Below are 20,141 nucleotides of genomic sequence, written 5' to 3' on the forward strand. Positions count from 1 at the left end.
CGCTTCCTAGGTTCGCTTCCTGCTGATCTGGGTTCGCTTCCTGCTGTTCTGGGTTCGCTTCCTGCTGTTCTGGGTTCGCTTCCTGCTGTTCTGGGTTCGCTTCCTGGGTTCGCTTCCTGCTGTTCTGGGTTCGCTTCCTGCTGTTCTGGGTTCGCTTCCGGCTGTCCTGGGTTTGCTTCCTGGGTTCGCTTCCTGCTGTCCTGGGTTCGCTTCCTGCTGTCCTGGGTTCGCTTCCTGCTGTCCTGGGTTCGCTTCCTGCTGTTCTGGGTTCGCTTCCTGCTGTTCTGGGTTCGCTTCCTGCTGTTCTGGGTTCGCTTCCGGCTGTTCTGGGTTCGCTTCCTGCTGTTCTGGGTTCTCTTCCTGCTGTTCTGGGTTCGCTTCCTGCTGTTCTGGGTTCGCTTCCTGCTGTTCTGGGTTCACTTCCTGCTGTTCTGGGTTCGCTTCCTGCTGTTCTGGCTTCGCTTCCTGCTGTTCTGGGTTCGCTTCCTGCTGTTCTGGGTTCGCTTCCTGCTGTTCTGGGTTCGCTTCCTGCTGTTCTGGGTTCTCTTCCTGCTGTTCTGGGTTCGCTTCCTGCTGTCCTGGGTTCGCTTCCTGCTGTTCTGGGTTCGCTTCCTAGGTTCGCTTCCTGCTGATCTGGGTTCGCTTCCTGCTGTTCTGGGTTCGCTTCCTGGGTTCGCTTCCTGCTGTTCTGGGTTCGCTTCCTGCTGTTCTGGGTTCGCTTCCTGCTGTTCTGGGTTCTCTTCCTGCTGTTCTGGGTTCGCTTCCTGGGTTCGCTTCCTGCTGTTCTGGGTTCGCTTCCTGCTGTTCTGGGTTCGCTTCCGGCTGTCCTGGGTTTGCTTCCTGGGTTCGCTTCCTGCTGTCCTGGGTTCGCTTCCTGCTGTCCTGGGTTCGCTTCCTGCTGTCCTGGGTTCGCTTCCTGCTGTTCTGGGTTCGCTTCCGGCTGTCCTGGGTTTGCTTCCTGGGTTCGCTTCCTGCTGTCCTGGGTTCGCTTCCTGCTGTCCTGGGTTCGCTTCCTGCTGTCCTGGGTTCGCTTCCTGCTGTTCTGGGTTCGCTTCCTGCTGTTCTGGGTTCGCTTCCGGCTGTTCTGGGTTCGCTTCCTGCTGTTCTGGGTTCTCTTCCTGCTGTTCTGGGTTCGCTTCCTGCTGTTCTGGGTTCGCTTCCTGCTGTTCTGGCTTCGCTTCCTGCTGTTCTGGGTTCGCTTCCTGCTGTTCTGGGTTCGCTTCCTGCTGTCCTGGGTTCGCTTCCTGCTGTTCTGAGTTCGCTTCCTGCTGTCCTGGGTTCGCTTCCTGCTGTTCTGGGTTCGCTTCCTAGGTTCGCTTCCTGCTGATCTGGGTTCGCTTCCTGCTGTTCTGGGTTCGCTTCCTGCTGTTCTGGGTTCGCTTCCTGCTGTTCTGGGTTCGCTTCCTGGGTTCGCTTCCTGCTGTTCTGGGTTCGCTTCCTGCTGTTCTGGGTTCGCTTCCTGGGTTCGCTTCCTGCTGTTCTGGGTTCGCTTCCTGCTGTTCTGGGTTCGCTTCCTGGGTTCGCTTCCTGCTGTTCTGGGTTCGCTTCCTGCTGTTCTGGGTTCGCTTCCTGCTGTTCTGGGTTCGCTTCCTGGGTTCGCTTCCTGCTGTTCTGGGTTCGCTTCCTGCTGTTCTGGGTTCGCTTCCTGGGTTCGCTTCCTGCTGTTCTGGGTTCGCTTCCTAGGTTTGCTTCCTGCTGATCTGGGTTCGCTTCCTGCTGTTCTGGGTTCTCTTCCTGCTGTTCTGGGTTCTCTTCCTGGGTTCGCTTCCTGCTGTTCTGGGTTCGCTTCCTGTTGTTCTGGGTTCGCTTCCTGTTGTTCTGGGTTCGCTTCCTGCTGTTCCGGGTTCGCTTCCTGCTGTTCTGGGTTCGCTTCCTGCTGTTCTGGGTTCTTCCTGCTGTTCTGGGTTCGCTTCCTGCTGTTCTGGGTTCGCTTCCTGCTGTTCTGGGTTCGCTTCCTGCTGTTCTGGGTTCGCTTCCGGCTGTCCTGGGTTCGCTTCCTGCTGTTCTGGGTTCGCTTCCTGCTGTTCTGGGTTCGCTTCCTGCTGTCCTGGGTTCGCTTCCTGCTGTTCTGGGTTCGCTTCCGGCTGTCCTGGGTTCGCTTCCTGTTGTTCTGGGTTCGCTTCCTGCTGTTCTGGGTTCGCTTCCTGCTGTTCTGGGTTCGCTTCCTGCTGTTCTGGGTTCGCTTCCTGGGTTCGCTTCCTGCTGTTCTGGGTTCGCTTCCTGCTGTTCTGGGTTCGCTTCCTGCTGTTCTGGGTTCTCTTCCTGCTGTTCTGGGTTCTCTTCCTGGGTTCGCTTCCTGCTGTTCTGGGTTCGCTTCCTGTTGTTCTGGGTTCGCTTCCTGTTGTTCTGGGTTCGCTTCCTGTTGTTCTGGGTTCGCTTCCTGCTGTTCCGGGTTCGCTTCCTGCTGTTCTGGGTTCGCTTCCTGCTGTTCTGGGTTCTCTTCCTGCTGTTCTGGGTTCGCTTCCTGCTGTTCTGGGTTCGCTTCCGGCTGTCCTGGGTTCGCTTCCTGCTGTTCTGGGTTCGCTTCCGGCTGTCCTGGGTTCGCTTCCTGTTGTTCTGGGTTCGCTTCCTGCTGTTCTGAGTTCGCTTCCTGCTGTTCTGGGTTCGCTTCCTGCTGTTCTGGGTTCGCTTCCTGCTGTTCTGGGTTCGCTTCCGGCTGTCCTGGGTTCGCTTCCTGTTGTTCTGGGTTCGCTTCCTGCTGTTCTGGGTTCGCTTCCTGCTGTTCTGGGTTCGCTTCCTGCTGTTCTGGGTTCGCTTCCTGGGTTCGCTTCCTGCTGTTCTGGGTTCGCTTCCTGCTGTTCTGGGTTCGCTTCCTGCTGTTCTGGGTTCGCTTCCTGCTGTTCTGGGTTCGCTTCCTGCTGTTCTGGGTTCGCTTCCTGCTGTTCTGGGTTCGCTTCCTGCTGTTCTGGGTTCGCTTCCTGCTGTTCTGGGTTCGCTTCCTGCTGTTCTGGGTTCGCTTCCGGGCCTTTGCTGCATGTCTTCACCTCCGTCTCTCATTATCCACCTTTCTGTCACCATCAAATAAAGGCCACAAGAGCCAATAAAACCTTTTTTCCCCAGAAAATCCCACTGGTGGTCAATAATCCCCACATCTATTTTAAAACACATTAGATGTTATTTGAATCTACAAAAACACAAGTTGCAGTTTATAATCTACTTTTATTTCAAAACATCAAACAGCGCTGATAACAATATACAACAAAGGTCATTTATTTATGGTACTTTGCACTGAAGGTGAAGTGTGCTGTGAAAGTTCATTGGAAGCAGCCATAGTCTTGTGATCACTGATGGTGAAGTGTCTTTGGTGCTGCTCTTGTTTTCACCAACATGAAGGAGGAAGGGCTGTCCTGGTTCCACAGCAATGAGGAAGGCTTCAACACTCGCTCCCATATTTGGCAAAATGTTAAGACAAATAATAAATATTATTAACCACAAAGAGCACAGCTACATTTAATAGCAAATGAAGCCAATGAGGAAGTGCTTCTACAAAGACCTAGGATCATTAGAGTAACACATACCTGCACATATCTGACAACAGGGTCCACAGCTTGACATGAGCTGGTTTGGCATTTTTCCTGTAGCCTTTGAATGTAGGAAGGAGAACAAGAACCAACAGAAGAATGCCTGGTTTTTCCAAAAACAGGAAATAGAGCAGAAACATTAGGATAATAAATATTTTAAAAAGAAGTGTGAGCAAAACTGATCAGACCCACCTGTGTGTGTGTCACCATCATGTTCACATTACTCTGCCCCCTTTAGCCTGTAGAGCATTTCACCACCTACAAGATAAAGCGTAAAAAAGTCAGAAATAATTACCATGAACACAACTCACACACTAAGTATCACATAATCATTAGGTATAGAAATTAGTCGGCTTATAGAAACATTCTGGACAGCATTTCTTCTACCAACCTGTCTGAAGAAATGTGTTGAAGTCAAAACAGCCTTCAGTCACCAACATGACACACTGACAAAGAAAAAGCATTTTGGCAGTTTTTAGACATGAAGCAGGTACAAAACACCAGAGTCAAATGTCTCAGTTTCCTCCTCACTGTGTAGATACGTTCTCCAGAGTCCTGCTAATCACCTAATTATGCCAGGAGCCGCTTGTTGTTGGTTGTTTGTTCCCAGAAGAGAAATAAATCAAATCCAAAATGTCGTTCGATGATGTAGAGATGGTGGAAGTACTGAGACAGAACCTGGTCTACGGTCCTCCTGGGAAAAAGGACAAGATCAACTCCATGGTGTGTGTTATGATCATCAGGACTCTTAGAAACTGCGACATAAACGCCAAGAACATCCTCTCAGAGAGCAGCATGGCGAAGATGCAGAAGCGCCTGAAGATGCTGATGATTTCCACCGGGGACCCAGACGGAGTTCTGGTCATCATCACCAAGGACAACTTATCGGACATCGTGACAACCGTTTCTGAAACTCTGCACCGGCGGTTCGGCTCGTCTGAAAACATGGTGAAGTCGGCGATGAAGAGAGACGAGGAGTTTGACGGGGCGCTGATTGAAGCTCTGGCAGAGCAGCTTGGAGTGAGGATCCCGGACTGCCACAGACGCGGTACCAGCCCAGACCACCAGTCCGATCCGCGGTCTCCGGCCACCGGGCCGACCGCAGACAGCGGCGTCATCTTCTGCTGTCTGCTCCTGAGAAACATGATCAACGTCCCCGAGGAGCTGTACGAGTTCTTCCCGTCGGATGTTCGGAAACTGATGGTGAGCCGTCTGTGCGGGTTGATGGTCCAACAGAACCAGATGGCTGGTTCCCAACTCGAGCTGCAGCCAGAAAACCTGAAGCGCGTCGCTGCGGCCATTTCCAAGGAAATCCACGAGGCTTTCGGGTCAATCCAGAAACTTTTCAAAGTCGCCCTGCTCGCAAGAAACAGTTTCGACGTCTTGCTTCTGGATTACCTTGAAACCAGGATGAACATCACCAGGAAACCCGAGCACACTCTGGCCCGGATGTTCGGAGCCTTCGACCGGGACCTGGAGAACATCTCCAGGTGGTTCCACCGGCTCCGCACCTCTCGCTATGCAGGCCTGTTCTGGTAGAGAACCGAAACCCAGCCGAACACAAATGACGGTTTCCGTCTCATTCCAGCTGCAGACACACCAGGACCTGCTGGAGGAATCTATTCTGAAATGTCTTTGAGACCAAACAGTTTCCTGCTTCCGTAAAAACTGAGCGGCTCGGTGCTGGAACTGAACCTTCTGGTTTCAATCCCAGCCGATTGTTTCTGCTCTTTTCTTTCCGGGTTTTCCCGCTCAATCCAAAACCACAGACTCGCTGCTGCCTAAGTTATCAACATAAATGTCTTCAGGATAAAATACAACCTGAGGGAGTTTCAGTCCAATGGTTGGATTTTAACCTTTTATTAATTTATCTAAAGCTCGTTTTGCTTCTTTCCTGTCTTAAAAACTCATCCGTGTTTCAAACCCAGACAATTATTTCATTTATTTATGGGTTTGAAAAAAATATATATTAAAAAAGCAATAAAAAATCTTTAAAATAAATCCAATAATAACAACAATAATAATAAATTTAAAATGACTAAATGGAATATTTTATATAACTATGAAGAATATAGCAGGGCTGCACAGTGGCGCAGTTGGTAGAGCTGTTGCCTTGCAGCAAGAAGGTTCTGGGTTCGATTCCCGGTCTTTCTGCATGGAGTCTCCATGTTCTCCCTGTGCATGGTGGGTTTTCTCCAGGTACTCCGGTTTCCTCCCACAGTCCAGAAACATGACTGTCAGGTTAATTGGTCTCTCTAAATTACCCCTAGGTGTGAGTGTGTGTGTGCATGGTTGTGTGTCTCTGTGTTGCCCTGCGACAGACTGGCGACCTGTCCAGGTGACCCCGCCTCTCGCCCAGCACGCTAGCTGGAGAGGCACCAGCACCTCCTGACCCCACTGAGGGACAGGGGTGAAAGAAAATGGATGGATGGATGAAGAATATATAATAAAAATGAATGCATCCCCCTGATGTCGGAGGGAAACTCCCAGTCCTCCATCTTCCTCCCAGTTTCCGGACCTGACCAGGGTCTCTCTCCATCTCTGGCTTTCATGCTGTCACTGGATGACGTCCGGATATGAACCGCAGGAGACGGATGGACGTCGCAGACGCTTCCAACGAGTTTTTTGCAGCTGCTGGAACTGGTTTCTTCAGTGAAACTGACTGACTCCGACAGCTAGAAGGTAGAACTCTGTTTCTCACTCGCACCAGAGCTGGCAGACAGTTGCCATAGCAACGGGACACTGAGGAGGGCAGAGGTCAAGGTTAGAACTACAAGCAAGATGGCGGAGAGCAAAGGAAGTAAGCTCCACATGGTGAAACTTGATGTCCATTAACTGACAACCACATTGGACTGTCAGAATAAGAGCATCGCATACCGTACAAAATAAAAGCCTTCATATTTTACACAGCAGGTAATTTTCAGCTGTGGGTTTCTCATGGTAGTGTCGACATGCTAGTGATAACCCACACACTAAAAGTAGCCTTTCAGCTAATTTTCATATAAATCTTAGCTTTGCATACTAAGTGAAGCATTTTAGTCAACATGGTGGTGATAATCTCCACCCTACTGGTCGAGTCAACATGCTAGTTGCTCCATGTGCTAGTGATAGCCCATATGCTAACATTAACTCTACCTAAAATTTAGATTTATTAGCTATGTTTATCATACTGAATTGAGTAAATCAATGCAAGTCAACATTCTGATGATACCACACATGCTACTAACATTTAAGCTAACCATAGCATTTTGGCTAATTTAGTTTATACAGTAATTTTAGCATACAGAATGGAGTAAGTCCACGCAAGTTAACATGATAATGATACTCCACATGCTATTGAGTATGTTAGCTAAACTTAGCATTGATGCTAATTTTCAGCATTAGTACACCGATGCTGGAACTGGGTTCAAACCGACACACTTCGGTAGGCCATGTTTAAACTTCTTCAGAAATGTTCTAGTTATCTGAATATTACTTCCGTAAGTGTTTCACCAAACTTCAGCAGGGCAACTCAAAGGGGTTAAAAGTATAACTTACTGCACAAAGAGCTTTATGGCTGAGAAACTGCTTTGTTTTAATTAGCTGGCTAAGTATTTAGCTAACAAAATAAATGTTTAGCTTCAGATCTAAATTTGATTCTCCGAGAGGGCTGCGAATTCAGCAAACTCTCGTCAAAAGTCTTGATGTTCAGGCAGCAAAGACAGAAAACATCAAAGTTGTTTTTAAAAAATCCACTTTATTGATTGCGGTTGCCATGGATACCAACTCTGGCTTTAGATTCACTAAACATGCAGTAAATGTAGTGAGGCATCTCCTCCAGCTGGTCAAGCTTCGTCTTCATTCGGACAGCTGACCTTTACAAACGCACACACGCATTTTCATTGCTATCTTTGTGGGGACTTTCCATTGACTTCCATTCATTTCTACGGCCTAAATCTTATTCTAACTCCAACCAAAACTCAATTCACACCGTAGTCCTGACCCCTGACCCAAAAACAGAGTTTCCCCTTGTGGAGACCAGACTTCGGTCCCACAAGGAGCAGTGGGTCCCCACAACGTAGTGTCAGGAAAATGGTCCCCACAAGGTATTACAAACACACACACACACACACACACACACGGCTCGAGGTTCAGCTGCTGCTCTTGCTGTTTCTTTTCTTCTTTTTCTTGGGGATTTGCTTCCCGCCGGCTGCTTTGGTTGACCCGTTAGACGGTTTACTGGACTCTCCTGGTTCTGGCCCACTGGGCAACTGCTGGACCAGAACCTCTTCCACTGGGAGGACTGGTTTCACCAAACTGGTCTCCTTCAGACGTTCTGTCTCTAAAGCTTCTGGTTCTGGATCCGCCCTGCCTGGTTCTGGATCTTCCCTGCCTGGTTCTGGATCCGCCCTGCCTGGTTCTGGATCTTCCCTGCCTGGTTCTGGATCTGGATCCGCCCTGCCTGGTTCTGGATCTGCCCTGCCTGGTTCTGGATCCGCCCTGCCTGGTTCTGGATCTGCCCTGCCTGGTTCTGGATCCGCCCTGCCTGGTTCTGGATCTGTCCCTGCCTGGTTCTGGTTCTGGATCCGCCCTGCCTGGTTCTGGATCCGCCCTGCCTGGTTCTGGATCCACCCTGCCTGGTTCTGGTTCTGGATCTGCCCTGCCTGGTTCTGGATCCACCCTGCCTGGTTCTGGTTCTGGATCTGCCCTGCCTGGTTCTGGTTCTGGATCCGCCCTGCCTGGTTCTGGTTCTGGATCCGCCCTGCCGGGTTCTGGATCCACCCTGCCTGGTTCTGGCTCCGCCCTGCCGGGTTCTGGATCCACCCTGCCTGGTTCTGGTTCTGGATCTGCCCTGCCTGGTTCTGAGGTTGCTGGCTGTTGGACATCCTCTCTGACTTGTGTCGGACTCTGCTCCACCTCCGGAGGCATAACCGGGTCGGTTGGTTCTGACCCGGTTACCTGCGGTTCTGGAGCCTTCAGCAGAACCACAGGTGGACCTTCAGCCTTCTCTTCTCCGCCTTCTGCCTGACCAGGCGCTGAAGCCGGACCTTCCTTGACGTCGGTTCTGGTTTGGAACTGAGCGATGGCGGAGACGATGACATCATCTTCGGCGCTCTGCTCCTTTTTCTCGTCCTGCTCCTCGTTATCGCCCGGCGCGGCCAGCAGGGCGGCGGCGAACTCCTGCAGCTTGGCCTGCTCCTGCCGCAGCCGGGCGATGTTCTCCGTCAGAACCGGGTCGTCCTCCTGGAGCTCCTGAAGCCCCTCCAGGTCCGGCATGGCAGCGTCTTCAGGAACTCCAGCGTTCTCGGTGAAGTTGGCTAGCTTGGACGGGAGGCCGGCGCTGGACTGGCGGACCTCTCGGATCTTGTCGTAGAGTCCTTTCCTCTCCTCCTGCAGAACACGGCAGAGCTTCTCCAGCTTCTGGATCTTCAGGACGAACAGGTCGTACTCTCTGCCTTTCTCTGTTCTCTGCAGAAGAAGAAGAAACAAAATGGTAACCAATGCTAACCGATGCTGCTGACGGAGCTCAGTCTGATCGCAGAAACTTCCAGATCTAATATCTGGGTTGGGTTCCAGCCTCTGAGATAAGTGGATTTAATTAGCCAAGTGGTCCACAATGAGGACCTTCTGTGCTGCATTCACACCAGCCCTGTTTGGTCCGCTTCAACTCCGGTCCGTCTGCCTAGAACGTCCGGCTCGGTTGGGGAGGTGCTAGCGGGAGAAATGCCTCGTGGTCTTTAGCATGAGAGAAAGGGAACATCCTCCAACCGCTAACATCTGACGGCTCTGTTTCCGCTGGTGAAGGAGGAAGTTGCTTGATGAGTCAGAGACGTACTCGGGTTAGGAAGCGTCTCAAACTCACTCACTCCACAGGAAGGTTTTGGTAACCATGGGGGAGTTTGTGGATCTCTATATGCAGCTCCACCGTCTGCCCTGCTGCCTGATGTGGAGCAGATGGTTTCATTTCCATCTTTTTGCCACTGACCAGCGCCCTCTGCAGATCGGTGCCCAACGTGGGGCTCAGAGTGAAACCTGTGCAGATGTGCTGTAGACCAGAGGGACTCCGAGTCCTGGGTGATGATTGATCCAAAGTATCTACAGAACATCGACCTCTCAGCATGTCGGCTCTGATTGACCTCCGGTCCAATCGGCTTACCTCCTCAATCATGTCGATCAGCGTCTTGTTGCAGTTCTCAAACCTGGTCTTCCAGAGGTTTGCCTCCTTCTCCACCTTCTTCATCTTCTCAGTCATCTACACACAGAAACATTCAGCTGTCATTATGACTCTAACGACAGAATGTGAGCAGATTTGAATGGATCTGGACGCCTCACGTTGTCCATCTCCTGTTTGAAGCGGACATAGATCTCGTTGCTCTTGGCCAGCGTCGCCTGAAACTCGTCAAACTTCTGAGCGTAGAGCGCCAGCTGCGAACCAACGAGGAGAAAAAGACGTGAACAAGGAGATTTTAAGGATTTAAGGAGTTTCCTGGGGCTGAAGATGGACTTCCAGGCTGTGGCGTCGTCACACAGAGAGCTGCTCATTCCTGCTTTTATCATGCATGTTTGATTAAAACGTGGTTCTGAAGGCGCTGAAGTTCTGCTGCCTCCTTCTTCGGTTTTGTCTGCAGATGAGGGGAACCGCCACAAGGGGGCAGCATTTCCTTCAGCACATTTTCAGACCGTTCAGGATGTCAGTGTGAAGGTTTGCAGCCATGGCCAGCAGGGGGCGCTGCAGGCCATAAAATACCGTTTTAAACCGATGTGGACTCGGCAGCTGAACTCAGAACCAAACATGTTCCACATTTTGTCCGTTTCCGTAAGTTTGCTGCTCTGCTGGGGTAAAGAAGAGCATTTTTACAGCTTCATCACCAACTGACATGATTTTATTCTGGTGATATTACAACTTAACTCTTGGATTATTGCAGCTTTATTCTGGAAACAGCACCTTTATTCTCAGTGTGCCTTACTGTTGTAATGGCAGATGATATTTTAGCCTCTGCTGTTGGATCAGAACCGTCTGGAGGGCAGAGAGTCTGGAGCTGCAGCTCTACCTGTCCAGGTGTTCTGGCCGTGAATATTCACCTGTGCCTGCATGACAGTCGCCTGCTGTGTGAGAGTCTTAGCCTGCAGTTTCCACTCAGCGGCCTGAACCAGTAACTGGTCGGAGGGAACAGAAACAGACGAGGCGGTTACCGACGGTCTTTACCTTCTTCTTCATGGCCAGCTCCTGCTCCTTCATAGCGAAGCATTTCTTTGTTTTGTCAATAGCTTCTCTAAGCAACTACGGCAACAGAGACACACAGTCACTCAGTCACAGGGTCTGCTGCACATATGGAAACACGTTAGACCATATAATCATCTGCAGTCACATGAAGACATGACAGCATGAATGTACGTTGATTCACTGTAATAATTAGAATCATGTTTCTTATAAATCTACCAAATGTAAAATTACACAGATTAAAATTAACAGAAATAATTAGATTTTATTCTGTCAGAGGAAAACATGGAGGTTCATTTTTAGCGTCATATTCACTCATTCATAAATATCACAGTTTCCATCCAAATCTTTAATTAGCAAGCTAAAGGTTTAGCTTCAAGCTAAAGGTTTAGCTTCAAGCTAAAGGTTTAGCTAATCATCATCATCTTCATCATCACCACCACCTTCATCATCATCACCATCTTCACCACCTTCATCTTCACCATCATCATCATCATCATCATCATCATCATCATCACAACCATCACCTTCATCATCATCACCACCACCTTCATCCTCATCATCTTCATCACTCACGTATTCCTTCTCCCGCCTGTGTTTGCCCTCAGCCTCGGCCAGCTGTGCGTTGACCTGCTGCAGTTTGGCTTCGGTCAGTTTGTGCTGCAGGTCGTGATGGTTGTTGATCTTCTCCAGACTCTGCAGGGCGGCAGGAGAACCTGTTAGCGGCTTCACAGCGGGGAGTCCGCAGGAGACGCGAACTAGACCTCCCTCTCACCTCCTCCCTCCTCCCTCCCACCTCCTCCCTCCCACCTCCTCCCTCCTCCCTCTCACCTCCTCCCTCCCACCTCCTCCCTCCCACCTCCTCCCTCCCACCTCCTCCCTCTCACCTCCTCCCTCTCACCTCCTCCCTCCTCCCTCTCACCTCCTCCCTCCCACCTCCTCCCTCCTCCCTCCCACCTCCTCCCTCCTCCCTCCCACCTCCTCCCTCTCACCTCCTCCCTCCTCCCTCTCACCTCCTCCCTCCCACCTCCTCCCTCTCACCTCCTCCCTCTCACCTCCTCCCTCCCACCTCCTCCCTCTCACCTCCTCCCTCTCACCTCCTCCCTCCTCCCTCTCACCTCCTCCCTCCCACCTCCTCCCTCCTCCCTCTCACCTCCTCCCTCCCACCTCCTCCCTCCCCCTCCTCCCTCTCACCTCCTCCCTCCCACCTCCTCCCTCCTCCCTCTCACCTCCTCCCTCCTCCCTCCCCCCTCCTCCCTCCCACCTCCTCCCTCCCACCTCCTCCCTCTCACCTCCTCCCTCCTCCCTCCCACCTCCTCCCTCTCCCCTCCTCCCTCTCACCTCCTCCCTCCTCCCTCTCACCTCCTCCCTCCCACCTCCTCCCTCCTCCCTCCCACCTCCTCCCTCCCACCTCCTCCCTCCCCCCTCCCCCCTCCCCCCTCCTCCCTCCCCCCTCCTCCCTCCTCCCTCTCACCTCCTCCCTCCTCCCTCCCACCTCCTCCCTCCTCCCTCTCACCTCCTCCCTCCCACCTCCTCCCTCCACCTCCTCCCTCCTCCCTCTCACCTCCTCCCTCCTCCCTCCCACCTCCTCCCTCCCACCTCCTCCCTCCTCCCTCTCACCTCCTCCCTCCTCCCTCCCACCTCCTCCCTCCCACCTCCTCCTCCCACCTCCTCCCTCCTCCCCCCACCTCCTCCCTCCTCCCTCCCCCCTCCTCCCTCCTCCCTCCCACCTCCTCCCTCCTCCCTCCCCCCTCCTCCCTCCCACCTCCTCCCTCTCACCTCCTCCCTCCTCCCTCCCACCTCCTCCCTCTCACCTCCTCCCTCCTCCCTCTCACCTCCTCCCTCTCACCTCCTCCCTCCTCCCTCCTCCCTCCCACCTCCTCCCTCTCACCTCCTCCCTCCCACCTCCTCCCTCTCACCTCCTCCCTCCTCCCTCCCACCTCCTCCCTCCCACCTCCTCCCTCTCACCTCCTCCCTCCCACCTCCTCCCTCCTCCCTCCCACCTCCTCCCTCCCACCTCCTCCCTCTCACCTCCTCCCTCCCACCTCCTCCCTCCCACCTCCTCCCTCCTCCCTCTCACCTCCTCCCTCCTCCCTCCCACCTCCTCCCTCCCACCTCCTCCCTCCTCCCTCCCACCTCCTCCCTCCTCCCTCTCACCTCCTCCCTCCTCCCTCCCACCTCCTCCCTCTCACCTCCTCCCTCCTCCCTCTCCCTCCTCCTCCCTCCTCCCTCCCACCTCCTCCCTCCTCCCTCTCACCTCCTCCCTCCTCCCTCCTCCCTCCTCCCTCTCACCTCCTCCCTCCTCCCTCTCACCTCCTCCCTCCCACCTCCTCCCTCTCACCTCCTCCCTCCTCCTCCCACCTCCTCCCTCTCACCTCCTCCCTCCTCCCTCTCACCTCCCTCCCTCCCCCCTCCTCCCTCCCCCCTCCTCCCTCCTCCCTCCTCCCTCCCACCTCCTCCCTCTCACCTCCTCCCTCCACCTCCTCCTCTCACCTCCTCCCTCCTCCCTCTCACCTCCTCACCTCCTCCCTCCCACCTCCTCCCTCTCACCTCCTCCCTCCTCCCTCTCACCTCCTCCCTCCCACCTCCTCCTCCCTCTCACCTCCTCCCTCTCCACCTCCTCCCTCCCACCTCCTCCCTCTCACCTCCTCCCTCTCACCTCCTCCCTCTCACCTCCTCCCTCCCCCCTCCCCCCTCCCCCCTCCTCCCTCCTCCCTCCCCCCTCCCCCCTCCCCCCTCCCCCCTCTCCACCTCCTCCCTCCCCCCTCCTCCCTCCCCCTCCCCCCTCCTCCCTCCCCCCTCCTCCCTCCTCCCTCCCACCTCCTCCCTCTCACCTCCTCCCTCCTCCCTCTCACCTCCTCCCTCCCCCCTCCTCCCTCTCCCCTCCTCCCTCCTCCCTCTCACCTCCTCCCTCCCACCTCCTCCCTCCTCCCTCCCACCTCCTCCCTCCCACCTCCTCCCTCCTCCCTCCTCCTCCCCCCTCCTCCCTCCCCCCTCCTCCCTCCTCCCTCTCACCTCCTCCCTCCTCCCTCCCCCCTCCTCCCTCCTCCCTCCCACCTCCTCCCTCCCACCTCCTCCCTCCCACCTCCTCCCTCCTCCCTCTCACCTCCTCCCTCCTCCCTCCCACCTCCTCCCTCCCACCTCCTCCCTCCTCCCTCTCACCTCCTCCCTCCTCCCTCCCACCTCCTCCCTCCCACCTCCTCCCTCCCCCCTCCCCCCCCCCTCCTCCCTCCTCCCTCCTCCCCCTCCCCTCCTCCCTCCCCCCTCCCCCCTCCTCCCTCTCACCTCCTCCCTCCTCCCTCTCACCTCCTCCCTCCCACCTCCTCCCTCCTCCCTCCCACCTCCTCCCTCCTCCCTCTCACCTCCTCCCTCCCACCTCCTCCCTCCCACCTCCTCCCTCTCACCTCCCCTCCTCCTCCCACCTCCTCCTCCCACCTCCTCCCACCTCCCTCCCACCTCCTCCCACCTCCTCCCACCTCCTCCCTCCCACCTCCTCCCTCCCACCTCCTCCCCCCTCCTCCTCCCTCCTCCCTCCCACCTCCTCCCTCCCACCTCCTCCCTCTCACCTCCTCCCTCCCACCTCCTCCCTCCCACCTCCTCCCTCTCACCTCCCACCTCCTCCCTCTCACCTCCTCCCTCCCACCTCCTCCCTCCCACCTCCTCCCTCCCACCTCCTCCCTCTCACCTCCTCCCTCCCACCTCCTCCCTCTCACCTCCCCTCCCACCTCCTCCCTCTCACCTCCCCTCCACCTCCTCCCTCTCACCTCCTCCCCCCTCCCCCCCCCCCCCTCCTCCCTCCCCCCTCCTCCCTCCTCCTCCCACCTCCTCCCTCCCACCTCCTCCCTCCCACCTCCTCCCTCCTCCCTCCCACCTCCTCCCTCCCACCTCCTCCTCCCACCTCCTCCCTCCTCCTCCCACCTCCTCCCTCCCACCTCCTCCCTCCCACCTCCTCCCTCCTCCCTCCCACCTCCTCCCTCCCACCTCCTCCCTCCTCCCTCCCACCTCCTCCCTCCCACCTCCTCCCTCTCACCTCCTCCCTCCCACCTCCTCCCTCCTCCTCCCACCTCCTCCCTCTCCTCCCCCCTCCTCCCTCCCCCCTCCTCCCTCCCACCTCCTCCCTCCCACCTCCTCCCTCTCACCCCACCTCCTCCCTCCCACCTCCTCCCTCTCACCTCCTCCCTCCCACCTCCTCCCTCCCACCTCCTCCCTCTCACCTCCTCCCTCCTCCCTCCCACCTCCTCCCTCCTCCCTCCCCCCTCCCCCCTCCACCTCCTCCCTCCACCTCCTCCCTCTCACCTCCACCTCCTCCCTCTCACCTCCTCCCTCCCACCTCCTCCCCTCCTCTCACCTCCTCCCTCCACCTCCTCCCTCCTCCCTCCCACCTCCTCCCTCTCACCTCCTCCCTCCCACCTCCTCCCTCTCACCTCCTCCCTCCTCCCTCCACTCCTCCTCCCTCCCCCTCCTCCTCCCACCTCCTCCCTCTCACCTCCTCCCCCCTCCCCCCTCCCCCCTCCCACCTCCCCCCTCCCCCCTCCCCCCTCCTCCCTCCCACCTCCTCCCTCCCACCTCCTCCCTCTCACCTCCTCCCTCCTCCCTCCCACCTCCTCCCTCCACCTCCCCCCTCCTCCCTCCCCTCCTCCCTCCCACCTCCTCCCTCTCACCTCTCCTCCCCCTCCTCCCTCCCCCCTCCTCCCTCCCACCTCCCACCTCCTCCCTCTCACCTCCTCCCTCCCACCTCCTCCCTCCCACCTCCTCCCTCCCACCTCCTCCCTCCCACCTCCCACCTCCCCCCTCCCCCCTCCTCCCTCCTCCCTCCCACCTCCTCCCTCCCACCTCCTCCCTCTCACCTCCTCCCTCCTCCTCCCACCTCCTCCCTCTCACCTCCTCCTCTCACCTCCTCCCTCTCCCTCCCCCTCCTCCCTCTCACCTCCTCCCTTCCACCTCCTCCCTCCCACCTCCTCCCTCCCACCTCCTCCCTCTCACCTCCTCCCTCCTCCCTCCCACCTCCTCCCTCCCACCTCCTCCCTCTCACCTCCTCCCTCCACCTCCTCCCTCCTCCTCCCACCTCCTCCCTCCCACCTCCTCCCTCCTCCCTCCCACCTCCTCCCTCTCACCTCCTCCCTCCCCCCTCCTCCCTCCCACCTCCTCCCTCCCACCTCGTCCCTTCCACCTCCTCCCTCCCACCTCCTCCCTCCTCCCTCCCACCTCCTCCCCCACCTCCTCCCCCCCCTCCTCCCTCCACCTCCTCCTCCCCCCTCCTCCCCCCTCCTCCCTCTCACCTCCTCCCCCTCTCCACCTCCTCCCTCTCACCTCCTCCCCTCCCACCTCCTCCCTCCCACCTCCTCCCTCCTCCCTTTCACCTCCTCCCTCCTCCCTCTCACCTCCTCCCTCCCACCTCCTCCCTCTCACCTCCTCCCTCTCACCTCCTCCCTCCTCCCTCTCACCTCCTCCCTCCCACCTCCTCCCTCCTCCCTCTCACCTCCTCCCTCCTCCCTCTCACCTCCTCCCTCCTCCCTCTCACCTCCTCCCTCCTCCCTCCCACCTCCTCCCTCCCACCTCCTCCCTCTCACCTCCTCCCTCTCACCTCCTCCCTCCTCCCTCCCACCTCCTCCCTCCCACCTCCTCCCTCTCCCCTCCCCCCTCCTCCCTCCCCTCCTCCCTCTCACCTCCTCCCTCCTCCCTCCACCTCCTCCCTCCCACCTCCTCCCTCTCACCTCGTCCCTTCCACCTCCTCCCTCCCACCTCCTCCCTCCCCCCTCCTCCCTCCACCTCCTCCCTCCTCCCTCCCACCTCCTCCCTCCCCCCTCCTCCCTCCTCCCTCCTCCCTCTCACCTCCTCCCTCCCCCCTCCCCCCTCCTCCCTCCCCCCTCCTCCCTCCCACCTCCTCCCTCTCACCTCCTCCCTCCTCCCTCTCACCTCCTCCCTCCTCCCTCTCACCTCCTCCCTCCCACCTCCTCCCTCCTCCCTCTCACCTCCTCCCTCCTCCCTTTCACCTCCTCCCTCCTCCCTCTCACCTCCTCCCTCCTCCCTCTCACCTCCTCCCTCCCACCTCCTCCCTCCTCCCTCTCACCTCCTCCCTCCTCCCTCTCACCTCCTCCCTCCTCCCTCTCACCTCCTCCCTCCTCCCTCTCACCTCCTCCCGCCGCTCATACTGGCTCATGAGGTTCTCCAGCTTGTCGTTCAGGTTGGCGTTTTCCTGCCGCAGCTTGTCGTTCCTCCCGCTGTGCAGCTCGATCTGAGCCTGGATCTCCTCTAGCGTCTCCTGGAAGTGGTTGGTGATGTCGCTCCGCTTCTCCTCGTCCTCCCTGCAGCGCCGCAGTGTCTCCTCCTGCAGGAGAAACGCCTGGTAAGGAGCGCCTCAGGGCTGCTAATGGCAAATGAGGTAAAGAGCTTTTATATGCTGTGAACCTTCTGATCATATTTACACTGAAAAACATCTACAACCCAGGTTTTATCTTCAATTATCAATAAAACTCCATAAACCAATTCAATGTTAAAATCACAATTTCTACAACGCCCTTAGATTTCAATTTACGTTTATATGTCTTCACTTTATTATGTTTCTTTAAATTAATTTAGGAGAAGCTACCTGTTTCCAAAGTTAGCAAAGCGCTAAAGCGCTAAACTAATAATTAGCTTTGTTATTAGCGCAGGTCCGCTCATAGCTGCTGGACCACAAACCTACAGACACATTTAATCTGGATGGTTCTGGCTGGTTCTGGTCGGTTCGGTAAGCCGGTCCTACCCGCAGCGCGCCGTGGTGAGCCTGCAGGTCTCTGCACAGCGCCTCCAGCTGGCTGCGCGCCGCCATGCTGCAGCGCCGTTCCTCCAGCAGGTGGCAGAGTTTCTGCTGCAGCGCGCTCTTCTTCTGCTGCTCGCCGCGCCACAGCGCCGCCTGCTGACACAGCCGCTGATGAGCCGCTGCCGCCGGAGCCCCGCCGGCAGAGCGGAAATGTTCTCACCAGCTCGGCGAACTGCTGCGCCAGGTCCTCCAGTCTGTCCTCCGCGGACGGCAGGCGGGTCAGGCGCTGCCGGATGAGGGACACGTCTGCGCCGCGGTCAGCGCCATTAAAGACAGAAAGACAATTTACCCAACAAAATCAAACATTTTTAGATCAATTTCAGACATTTTCTAGAAAAATTGTGGAAATTTCTGAGTTTCAAAGTGACAAAAATTGCTGGAAGAAAATATTTTCCTTTTGAAACTCAGAGATTAATTTATAACTTTTCGCTGTAATTTGTTTGTCTGACTCGACATTTCATGTCAGGAAAAGCTCAGGCTGTCTCACCTGTCTCCATGTCACCTTTGACCTCTGGGGTCTTTTCCGTCTCGGTGTCCATGGCGACCTGTCGGACCGAACAGCACAAACATCATGACTGAGCGGCAGCGGGCGGACGCGGCGTCGCCGGACCCACCGGTTTGTCCAGGAGGCCGTCGGCCGAGCCGTGCGTCCTCAGGATGTCCTGCAGCCGCCGGCTGAACTCCTCCAGGGGGTCAAAGGTCGCCGAGGAGGCGGAGTCTCCGTCCAAATTCCCGGTTTCCAGGGGCGACGGCGCCAACAGCTCGGCTGCTTCCACTGACGTCTCCATCCTCGGTCTCTGAGAAACAGATTTTATCGTCTCTTATTGTTTTCATCGTTTTTAAACATTTTTATTGCCTTATCATTTTTTATCATCTCATTTTTTAAAAACTTTTCATTGTTTTATGGTTTTTATCGTCTCTTATTGTTTCGCTGTCAAATCTAATTTCTGCTCCACGTCCAGCTGCTGTTTTTCAGCTCAGCTCTGACGGCGGCTCTCCTTATTTTATCTGTCAGGTTTAAAATTAGCCATGACACACACACACACACACACACACACACACACACACACACACACACACACACACACAGACACACACACACACACACACACACACACACACACACACACACACACACACACACACACACACACACACACACACACACACACACACACACACACACACACACACACACACACACACACACACACACACAGACACACACACACACACACACACACACACACACAGACACACACACACACACACACACACACACAGACACACACACACACACACACACACACACACACACACACACACACACACACAGACACACACACACACACACACACACACACACACACACACAGACACACACACACACACACACACACACACACACACACACAGACACACACACACACACACACACACACACAGACACACACACACACAGACACACACACACACACACACACACACACACACACACACACACACACACACACACACACACACACACACACACACCTGCTGCCTGTCTTCTATTCTCAGGGCCTCCTAATATGGCCGCCTGCCGGCAGCAGGTTCGTTGTCAGGGAAACGCCCAGACCTCCTGCTGAGAATTTGACTTTTTGTGTGTGGTTCAGATCCAAATATCCCCCCTGACTTGACCCCTGACTCGACCCCTGACCTCAGCCTTGACCCCAACCTGGACTCATAGACGTTTTGGCCCCGCCCACTCCTCTGTTAGCCACCAATCACGGCCTGTTGACAGAGTAACTTCATAAATAACTTGTTTACCTGATGATAATGTTCCCAGACGAAACTTTAAAACATATTTAAACATATTTAGACATTTAAACACACAGCAGAAACGCCTGTAGGCTTAAAATTGGCCGGAAACAGCGACTGAGATCCAGTTTGGTGAAACAGAAGCAGATCGGATCTGCAGGAGGAAACAAAGTGATGAAGCAGCTGATTCCATAAAAACTCTCCAAACGAGGAAAACAAAACCGGAGCAGGACTGAGCCAACATTTAGAGGTTAGAAAGTCTCACCAGGATCCGGGTGGCGAAGGAGAGGAGGTGAAGCTCCGCAGGCAGAGGAAGGTCAGAGGAGGAAGAGGAGGAAGAGGAGGGACCTGCTGACGAGAGACCAACAGCTGATCCCCAAAATAACCCGAGGAGATCCGCTGTGGGCCACAGGGGGCGCTGTCTCCCGCTGTGGGCCACAGGGGCCGCTGTCTCCCGCTGTGGGCCACAGGGGCCGCTGTCTCCCGCTCTGGGCCACAGGGGCCGCTGTCTCCCGCTGTGGGCCACAGGGGCCGCTGTTTCCCGCTGTGGGCCACAGGGGCCGCTGTCTCCCGCTGTGGGCCACAGGGGCCGCTGTCTCCCGCTCTGGGCCACAGGGGCCGCTGTCTCCCGCTGTGGGCCACAGGGGCCGCTGTTTCCCGCTGTGGGCCACAGGGGGCGCTGTCTCCCGCTCAGGGCCACCGGTAAAAAGGCGAACAGAAACAGAGAGCATGATGGGAAACTCTGACTTTACTGGAGCAAATAATTACTGGATTATTCCATCAGGAGGAGAAATTAAATTAGTGAGAAATAATGAAA

The 20,141-nt window shown here is 55.9% G+C and overlaps 1 protein-coding gene across 1 annotated transcript; it reads right to left on the reverse strand.

The window, feature by feature from the left end:
* Positions 1-7,240: 7,240 nt before the first annotated feature.
* txlnba (taxilin beta a) lies at positions 7,241-19,713 on the reverse strand. The gene is given in 12 exon segments (XM_081602619.1): positions 7,241-8,062; positions 8,064-8,969; positions 9,658-9,753; positions 9,834-9,926; positions 10,708-10,782; positions 11,299-11,418; positions 16,856-17,050; positions 17,468-17,617; positions 17,685-17,770; positions 18,012-18,069; positions 18,139-18,321; positions 19,590-19,713. Coding segments are annotated over 11 exon segments (2,364 nt in total). The 5' UTR covers positions 18,313-18,321; positions 19,590-19,713; the 3' UTR covers positions 7,241-7,651.
* Positions 19,714-20,141: the final 428 nt, after the last annotated feature.

This window comes from Poecilia reticulata, chromosome 21 (assembly GCF_904066995.2).
Source record: "Poecilia reticulata chromosome 21, P_reticulata-male-v2, whole genome shotgun sequence".
NCBI lineage: Eukaryota > Metazoa > Chordata > Actinopteri > Cyprinodontiformes > Poeciliidae > Poecilia > Poecilia reticulata.